General features: G+C 35.9%; 1 protein-coding gene across 2 annotated transcripts; it reads left to right on the top strand.

Moving 5' to 3' along the window:
* The first annotated feature begins 373 nt into the window (after nucleotides 1–373).
* LOC132182471 (E3 ubiquitin-protein ligase RMA1H1-like) lies at nucleotides 374–3965 on the top strand. Of its 2 annotated transcripts, XM_059595726.1 has the most exons (3): nucleotides 374–507; nucleotides 1628–1705; nucleotides 3011–3965. In XM_059595726.1, exon 3 carries the CDS (start codon nucleotides 3055–3057, stop codon nucleotides 3814–3816), a length of 762 nt encoding a protein of 253 aa, XP_059451709.1. In that variant the 5' UTR covers nucleotides 374–507; nucleotides 1628–1705; nucleotides 3011–3054; the 3' UTR covers nucleotides 3817–3965. The 2 variants fall into 2 exon arrangements, with proteins under 2 accessions (XP_059451709.1, XP_059451708.1); XM_059595725.1 differs by lacking the exon at nucleotides 1628–1705.
* Nucleotides 3966–10219: the final 6254 nt, after the last annotated feature.

Raw genomic sequence — 10219 nt, 5'->3', positions numbered from 1 at the left:
TTATTTTTTATTGTTTTTCTTACCTGTTTTCTTTTTTTTCTAAAACTTTTTTCATTTTTTAAGGGATCATTATGAAAATATTTTTTCATAATTTTTAATAAAAAATATTTAAATTATGTAAATAAAAATATAATTAACCTTTAAAATTTCATAGATAAAAAGTTGAAATTTGAACTGTTTTAGTAGCTATTTTGCCAAATTATACGGAGATTATCATAACCGGCGGGCAAGAGGCGGGTTCCACGTGAGCGCGAGGTAAGGGCAATGTTTATCCTCTAGCTCCATAACTATTTTGTCTCTTGCTCGCTATATTTTATGCGTGTAAATATTTACTTGGTTTTTTTTTCGTCTATAAATACCTCAATGCCGATGGCTCTTTCTTTCTCACTGCCTTGCAGTTTCCTCTGTAACCTCTCAATCTCTCTCTCTCCCTCTCTCTCTCTCTCTGGAACGCCATTGGCAAAAGCTACAGCCAACAGACATATCGCGGAACAATCTCTAGTATTTGTACGTTTCACTATCTCTTTCTCTCTGTCTGTGTCTCTCTTTTGTGCATGTAGAAGAGGGTAATGGGATTAGATCCGTCTCTGAAATCTTTGGGGATTGGGTGCCGTCTCTGTTTTTTGGGTTGGACATTTTCTGAGGAAAAGATTTTCTAGGGGATGTTCACAATTACTTTAATTCCCTGGAAAACAGGACTGGGTTTTTATGTGGGTTAGTTTCTACGTCATGGAACTCAAGCTCGAGAGAGAAAGAAGAGAAAAAACAAGATTTTGCTAGCTGGGTTTGTGTTGTTTTCTGCTTTGTTTCTCTCTTATCTGATTTTCTCCCCCTCTTGGATGATTTAAAGAGATGATTTTGCTCTGTGAAATTGAAAAAAATAAAATAAAACGCGTTTTTGGTTAAGCTTGATCAAATATGGCTTGCACAAGACTCGGTTGTCTCCTAGAAGACTATGGTCGGTTACCATTTTGTTGTCTCTTTCCAAAGAGTAGTTTAAATGCTGTATTGGAATTGTCCGGTTCGTTATTTTCGTGGGTCGGCTCTGCCGGAACATGAATTGCAGTTTGTAGGTCGTAATTCGATGCTAGGGAAAATTTTCCTTTGCCTATATATATATGTGTGTGTGTGTGTGTGTGAGAGAGAGTGAAACAGAGGAAGATTAGGAAATTGTTGTTGCTTGTGTTATCTGTCTCCTTGATTCCGAGCACAGATTGGAAGCATCGATGGAGGCACTTTTAGAGGTTTATTGTTCATTACTTAAAGGATCTAGTGCCTTGCATAAGAATTAGCCGGGATTCAAATGTTATCCCTTACCGTTGCTTAGATAAATATTTTTGGATCTTAGTTTTATCATATCAATGTTCTATGTTCTGTTAAAATTTTGAGTTTTGTATTTTTGCATACATGATTGGAATGATAGATGTTTGAATCATGATAAATCTCAAGTTCTTAATAGTTTCTGTTGTGTTATTAAGAGGGTGAGAGATTGTATTGGTTTCTCAATTAGTCTCTATCTTTCTCTGTCCATTTAAATCAAAACTTCATTAGCAAAAGATGAGATGTTAGAGATGTTAGTGTTGTGGACTTAAAATTTTGTTGCTTAATGAAGTTTATTGTTCTGAAGCTCAATATAAGGTTACCAAATATGGCCTTCACCTCGGGGGCAGCTCAATTTACTGGAGACCATGCCTCATGAACCAGAGTTCAAATCTCTCCTTCCTCCCTTGTGGCGAATTACTTATCAAAAAAAAAAAAAAAAAAAGTTACCTAATATGGCTTAATTTCTGAAGTAGTTTCTGCTTCATGGTTTTGTAGTTGCAAGTTAAATGATTTCAATCATTGTAATTTTATTTCCGGTAGGTGCTCTACTCATTGAAAGTTGAGTTGGGTGGGTAGTTGGATGGTAGTTGTGAATTGGCTAGATGTATTCAGGTTTCCCAATTTACTTGCCAAAAACTTTCATGATCTGTTAATTACTTTCCACAAAAAAAATAAAAAATAAAAAAAAAAATAAAAAAGAAAAGAAGAGGAAACTTTTTCTGCAAGGATTTCTAACTATAATATGTTTTTTCTAAGATTTTGAGGTATTGTGATTGTTTTTTAATGCTGTTGTGATTTTTTTGATATATCTTCAATATTTTGATAATTTCAAATTTTGGATTCAAAGCTTGATTGAATCTATGCATAAGCTTCCAAAGATGACATCTTCCATGTAATTTCCTTAAGTCCTTTAATATCTAGCACTGATTAATTTGCCAACATGGGAATGGGATTCTTATAATATTAAAAGTATACAAGGGGATTAAGAGAATAAATTATTTATGATGAGAAGTTGCTTAGAGGCAGTGTATTGTAGATTAAGACACATAATTATCCCCTTGGGATCCCCTCCCCTTGGGGTAAAAATACTTATCAAAAGAATATTAAAAGCAATATAAAATGAATTTGTGAATTAAACTTTCTAGAAGAACCGAAAGGGATAATTCTGTGGCTTAATCTCCAGTACGCTTCCTCTATGCAACTTCTCACCAAAAATAATTTATTCTGATTTGATTAGATATAAATTAGTGGTCCCATGTATTTATTATTTTATCTGACTTTCCCTTTGGGTGGATGGAGACCTTTGTTTCTTTTTGCCCTTTGGCTCTTTCTGTTGTTAAACATAAACCATAGTTGGTGGTATAATAGATTTATTGAACATGAAGAATTTGAGGTGTGTTTGGTTGCTGAGATATATCTTTTGTATCAAGTTGTCTGTCTTCGGGCATCTTTCTCTGCCAACAGAAAAAGAAAAAGTAGAAAAGGAAAACATGTCAGGGGTTTAATGTGTTCTTGATTGAATTGTCAGCTTCTAGGAACTTTTAGTTCAATAGCAAATAGTGATTTGAGATGTGTTTTGCTTCTCTCTCTAGAATTAAGAAATGAACTTTCTTTATTAAACATGCTTTTGAGCTGTAAATTTAGATATGTATGACTCTAACTTTCTTGCTTTTGATTATGTACTCAGATTTAGGTTGAACCAAAGGAGTGCATATTCTCTGCAGCAGATAAATGGACATAGGGCAGTACTTTGAGGAGGCCATGGCTCAAAATGATTCCTTTGGAGAAGATAAGTCTTCCCTAGAGAAGTGGAATGCAATCCCAGATTCTGAAAACAGCACCTCAGGTGGCTTTGACTGCAACATCTGTCTAGAGACTGTGCAAGAACCAGTGGTTACCCTCTGCGGTCACCTCTACTGCTGGCCCTGCTTGTACAAATGGCTTCATTTCCAGAGCTCATCTGCTGAAAATGAAGACCAGCAACAGCAGCAGTGTCCCGTATGCAAAGCTGAAATTTCTCAAGCTTCCCTTGTCCCACTCTATGGCAAGGGCCAAACCACAAAGCCTTCTAAAGGCAAGGCTCCCCATCTTGGTATGGTCATTCCTCGAAGACCTCCTGGTCCTGCTTGTGGGGTTGACAACACAGCAAACGCATACCAAACTCAGCAACTCTATGGTGGCAATTATTCATCATATCAATCACGGCAATACCACCCGAACCCAGGCAGTTATGGTACCACCTCGTCAACTCTTACTCCCGGTAGTGCAACGACAAACATGTTCGATCCAACAATCGGTGTATTTGGAGAAATGGTTTACGCAAGGGTGTTTGGAAACACCATTACAAACTTATATACGTATCCGAACTCGTACCACCTTGCAGGGAGCACTAGCCGAAGAGTCCGAAGGCACGTAATGCAGGCGGATAAGTCGCTCAGCAGAATCTGTTTTTTCCTCTTCTGTTGTGCAATTTTGTGTCTTCTTTCCTTCTGAACATCTCTTTCTTTATACCTGTAAAAATTATGAGTATAAGCACATTCAGCCGGATCTATGTACTACATGTTAGAGATGTCGTGCATTCCCAGAGCTGGGATTATTATATATGTAATTACCAGTGCGTTATAATATACTTCTGTGGAGCATGTCTAAATGTGAACTAAATTGTTTCATTAAGTCAGATACGTGCTTGACTTCAATTTGAAATGTTCATAGAATGATTATTAATGATTAGATGGGTTATGGATAACACGCATCTATGTTGGGTCCTCACATACGCAAAGGAAACATTGGTTTCTTGGGGTTGTAGAGTATGGGAGTGGGCTACCCCAAACGAAGAAGAAAGTGATCACGAATGAAAGAAAAGTCACCAATCGAGACAAAAACAGCCAACTTAATTTGTTGTCATCAAGTTTGCTTGTTAGTTGTTTTCAAAGCAAGAGTCCAAGATCTGAAAAGACCCTATCCACACCAAATCCATCATGGTCACTGGGAAAATGTCATTTTCATTCTTTTGCTTTTTAGGCTTTCTTTCCACTTGGTGAAGTCGGTAGACAACGGTGGCCGTGGCGGCCACAAAAGAGAGCAGGGTAGGGTAGGGCAGCGGAGACCTTCCCAAAAGAGAGCTCACTGCTTTTGATGCCTCCACCTAAGATTTGGGAAGCAGCCGAAAGAAGTCACAGCCCCAGTCGCAGTCAAAAATGTCACTTGTATTTTTTTTAGCACCCACCTACGATGCCTCACCAAACAACAAGCAATTCTTTTATTAGTTTCTGTCCTTTGCAGTTTTGGCTCTAGGTACTGAATGACAAGTATCAATAATGTGTAGTCGCTTTTACTTTCTTAAGAAGGAATATATTGGATGCAATCCCGTGCAATAATTTGTCATATTTATGGTAGTGGACAGCTCCATGTGAAGGGTTGTTTACTTGTATAGGTTATTCGACTATTTAGACAAGTATCCGAACACCTTCGCAAGTAGATTGGTCCCATTCGATTACCTAACAATAAAGTGTCTTGTACAATAAGACTACCTTATTGCACAGTATCTAAAATGTCATATTCTAAGTACTATTATTTGTGTTTCTCTTAATGAATCTGACAACACAAGAAAAAAAACAAAGGGATAATTGAGGAAGTGGGTCTTTCCCACTTCAAGTCACAACTGCAAACGGAGGAGATGAGCAGGATGCTCCTGTGAATCCACCGACGCAGCCAATCTTTTAGGGCTTGTTTGGTAAAAAATTTTAGATAACTTTTTTTCTTTTTTGGGATTGTGATGTGACGTAAAGACAAAATTAATTCTAGGTGGTGGTAATGCTTTTATTTTTTATTTTTTTGGCTAAAATATTAAAAACCTATCCTAAAAGATATTGCCAAACGAGCCCTTGATCCTTTAGGCAATGCCCATCTTCTGATCTAAAATTGTTCTTCTCTTTTATTTATTTATTTTTTACTTGTTTTATTGTAGCCGGCCAATAGACATTAACTCTCCTCTTAATTTCCACCAAACATGATGTGACATAATAACCTATGGAGCCGTGATTCAGAGCACGCCGTGTGCTAAGCACGCCAGGCAGCAAATTTTTTTTTTTAATATTTTAATAAAAAAATAATAGTAATAATAATTATTATTTTTTGCCCGCGTGCTGCTATTTATCTTCACCCTAACCTATGATACATAGCAGCTAAAATGCTGTGCTGGGCAGTTCTCATTTTCTTATTCCACTTGTGAATCAAAGAGAGAAATGGCCAAAAGGAAAACAAGGAAGAAATTGATTTTTTTTTTTTTTAAAGGGAAAGCATTCCATACTTATTCATTGATAAAAGGTCGCGAGCGAGAGTTCTTACAAACAGAGCAACAAACTCTGAAGCAAATCATACATGAAGCTAAAATTATAGTTATCAACCAATCAGGCCACAATCACTAACCCATGACTATTCATCAGGTTTAAAATCAGATCTACACCAAACATACATAATTCAATGCATAGGTAGTACTTATTCTTCGGCCCTGAGAGCAAAGAACCCTTATGCCGAAACTCATCATCTTCGATCCGACAACGAGGATAACATTCACATCCATAACCCAAAGGTCTGGACCAAAAGCAAAACGGGCAAATCATAGAGAGAGGACAGAGCCTTATTACAAACAAAAAAACAAGAAAGAAAAAACGTACAAAGAAATAAAACAGGAAAGTAAATAACAAATACATGAAAAAATGGAAATACAACAAAAGAAAGCCCACAATACAGGGAAAATAACAGGAGAAGCACACAAAGCGGATGATAGTAGCCGAAAGAAAGCCGATCGCGTGCTGGCTGAAAATCGACCCGAAAGGTGGCGTTAGAAGCTTATCGCGGGGGGACATGTGAAAAGACCCGGCAGTAGATGGTGTACGGCATGCAGGCGTGGAGGAGATCAGTGGCGCACTCAATGAAACTGGGGGGAGAGTTTGAGTGAATTCCCCAAGAGCGGCACCCACAAAGTATGCCAAATAAGCAAAAACACAACGAGAAGCGAATGGTAAATAACAGGCAAAAACAGGAAAGGAAAAAAGTCACAAAAACATAACAGAAACAAATCATAGCTGGAGCAACGAATCTGGTATGAAAGGTGGGATGGACACTGACAGATATGGAGAGCAAGAAGGCGGGGCACGCGTCGAGGTGGGTTAGACAGAGGAAGGGAGATCGAGCCAAGGCAAGCCGATCCAAAGCCATGCCCGACCCATACAAGACGCGGCAGAGACAGATGGTAGTGGAAAAAGGCGGCACGGTAGAGAACGACTATGCGGGCACAGCGGTAGAGGGAGAAAGGCAAAACGCCAAAGAACAAGACAAAAAGGGAAAGGGGTGGCACAGAAGGAGGAAAACCGCACAAGCCGAAGGGGGAGGAGGGAGGCAACAAAGATAGGGGCATCAAGTAAATAGGCTAGCTCACCATGCGGAGGGGGCGAGGGGAGGAGGGAGGCACTTTTGATGTGATATAAAAGTACAATAAATTTTAAATTTTTTGTAAAATAAATGTAAAAACAGTTGTTTGTTAATGAAAATGGATAAGACACATACTTTGTCTTATCCATTTTCATATTGAATGAGTGGTCTTATCAATAATTTCTACCTCAGGATGAGGATTTAGATCCTCAAAATTTTCTTTAAATTTGAGATTCTCAAATTTATATCATGTTTCAGTATTTAATAAGGAAACATGACTCATTAAATTTTTTAAGAATGGTAGCTTCCTCATTAAATGTTAAAACAAGGTTTATTTTAAAAGCTTAAATGAACGGCTGAGATTTATAAATTTGAGAATAGGAGATCTCAATCTTTAAGATGAAGGATGAAAGGTTGAAAATTTCAGCCCATTTATTCACATTGTAGAGGAAATGTCAAAAGTTATGAATGCCACTCAATTTGCATTTGCAGGAGTCTCAAATTGCAGCTTTGGGATTCAGATTATCAATCTCAGGAAACAAACAAAAAAAACACACAGAATGAATTCACATTTGTAGAAACTTTTCCTCTTTATTGGGTTATTTTTATTATTATTATTATTTTTTTCTAATTTCCTATATTAAATTAATATATGTTTAAAATACATATAAAAATTACATATATTTTTAATTTTAATATGCATTTTTAATATAACATGTTATATTTTTAAAAAGATAACACAACATTATCTTATTCTTAATCTGAAATACTGGGGAAGTGTAAAAAAAACGTGAAAAATATGAATTATTATTTTAATAGCCGAACTTTTCTATTCAACTTTATCCACGCTGAGGTGTAATAAAAAAATTCTCACGTTTAACACCTTTCAGATTTGTAGATTTTTTCGATTAACAACTAATTAATTGCTGTATATGATAATCTTTTTTTTTTTTCTTTTTTTTTGTGGTTAAAGATGTCTCATCTTTTTGCTTTTTGACCGTTCGATGAGTCCAACATATGATAAATATCTCTCTTACCTTTTCCTTTTAGGGTTTGTTGGCTACGGACAAAATCATTTGATGAATTATGATGAAGATGGACATGTTTTTCATGGTTAAACGTGGAAAATTTATGCTTCAAAATCCCTTTTTCTTTTCTTTCACATTCATGTTCTAACATGTTCTTGACAACTTCATCCCATTGTCGACAAGCAGTAAGGTCAGATAAAATATCAATAGCTATTAAAGTGTAGGGCCTGTTTATTTTTTTATTTTAAACTGCAACAACATGAGAAGGGGACCATTACATTTAACACAAAACATAGAAAAATGGTTGGGCAACTCAACAAGAGGTCTCAATATAATCAGATCGGTGGGGATAAACATAAATTAAAAGAAATTGTGCCAAACAAATAATACGGTTCCATAATTCTTGAGATAAGAGGTAAGAAAAGAGACTATCAATTAAGACAGTTTGAGATGGGGTGATAAGGAGATGCACGAGAAAGGGCACGAACTTCGAAAGGTCCCTCAATCATTTTGAAGCCCCACAACAGCAAGGAGGACATTAAAAGTGGTCGGATCGAAGCCACGGACAAGAGGCACCAGCATAGTTACAACCAGATCTAAAGATCACCATAGGAATAAACAAGAAACAATGGAGAACTAATGTGGGATTGAGTATGGAGTCGAAGATTAGGCATGTGAACCAAAAAGACATTAGAGAGGCAGTAGCGCATTGACCACAAGTGTGGAGGGAGAAACGAGCTCTCCACTTTGTTTGCCTATTTATTTAAGTTGAATTAAGGTACTCGGAACTTTGAGTTATACGCCAACTAAAAGAATAATCCTAAACTAATATGCGCTATCACTTCAAAAAAAAAGAAAAAAAAAAAAGAATAGTAGTACTTAAACTACAATAAAAGCTATATATAATCATTGTAAAATCAGCCTAATATAAGACTAATTTTCTGGAATGTGGCAACAAATTCACTTAAGGTTGAGTTAGACACTTTAAGCATTCAGCTATGGATGCCTAGCGAGATCCTATTACATCCTGCAATAAAATATTTAAGATAAGTGAATGCAATTTAGGAGGACAGATAATTATTTAAAACTGACCAAATATCTGACATATCTATCCAAATATATCTTTTAAAAAATGAGCTTTTAGTTCAACACTGTAAAGCTTAAATGCCGCTGCTTGTTGATTTTATTATTTTTATTCATTGTAAAGCTTATGGTTTGGAGAAGTGCTAGGGAGCCAAATAGATGAACTTAAAAAAAATTTCAAATTGATATGGCAGAGTTTTTAAATTTTTTTAAAAAATGCAATTCTCTCTCTCTTATCTGTCACTTACGGTTTTTAGATTATGGTTTGATATATAATGAGGAAAAAAAAAAGTCAGTTTTCTCTTGGTTGTGAAAAGGTGTGATGACTTCCATGGCTATTAGTTGTAGTGTAACAACTAATATGAAAATCCCCCTTTGTACCATTTTCCTTATTTGATTTGAAAAAAAAAGAAAAAAAAAAGGGAAAAGTCTCATTGGATGCCAATGAGATGCTATATAGCAACTAAAAAGAGGAGAGATACTTCAAAGCAGAAGATTAGGGCCTTCTCCTCCTATATTAATAAATAAAAATTAAAAATTAAAAAATTAAAAAAAGGCCTTCTCCTACAATGCTCATCACTCAAAGGAAGGAAATGAACTGTATGGGCTTGCAGTCAAAATATGGGGTTCGTATACTGCTTATATAAAGAAATGACAAATAATGGAATGAGAATAAGTTTCACGTAGGGCCACAATTTGGATATGACCGGCAAAATTAGCACAAACTCAACACAAAATTAGTGGATTAAGATTGAGATGTTTGACATGTTAAATTAAATGAGTTAAGCTTAACTTATATAGTCTCGTACCCATGCTTCGACACGGGACATTTAAGGTTAGTAATGTTTGACACAACCCACGAATCCAACACAAACTCAACACGAAATTAGCAAGTTAAGATTAAGGGATCTTACTTGTTTAATTAAAGGACAAAGTTTTCTTTCAAAGTTCTTCCAACCCAGTCTATAAAAATGACATGTATCATTTGAACATATGAGATGCACATGATTTTTTAATAACGGGAACAAAGTTGAAATAAATAATATTAAAAACTTATATGCATCTCACATGTTATTAGAAAAAAAGACACAAGTCATTTTTATAGACTGAGTTGAAGGAAGTTCCTCCAACCCAGTTTGGAGAAAAATTATGTCTTTAATTAAATAGGCCGAGTTAAGATTGACATATTTAGTCTTATTTCCATGCTTCGAGACAACCTGCACCCGACATGCGAACACGAATAGTCAACCTAATTTTAGGTCAAGAGGGACAAAAATGAGAGAAAATTATAGGGAGGTAAACTCCATTTTGCAAAACGCATAATTAGTAAATCTAAACTAGCAGCCACGAGG

Source organism: Corylus avellana, chromosome ca5, assembly GCF_901000735.1.
Source record: "Corylus avellana chromosome ca5, CavTom2PMs-1.0".
NCBI lineage: Eukaryota > Viridiplantae > Streptophyta > Magnoliopsida > Fagales > Betulaceae > Corylus > Corylus avellana.
The sequence above is the reverse complement of the archived record's forward strand: the minus strand, read 5'-3'. Positions and strand labels throughout refer to the sequence as shown.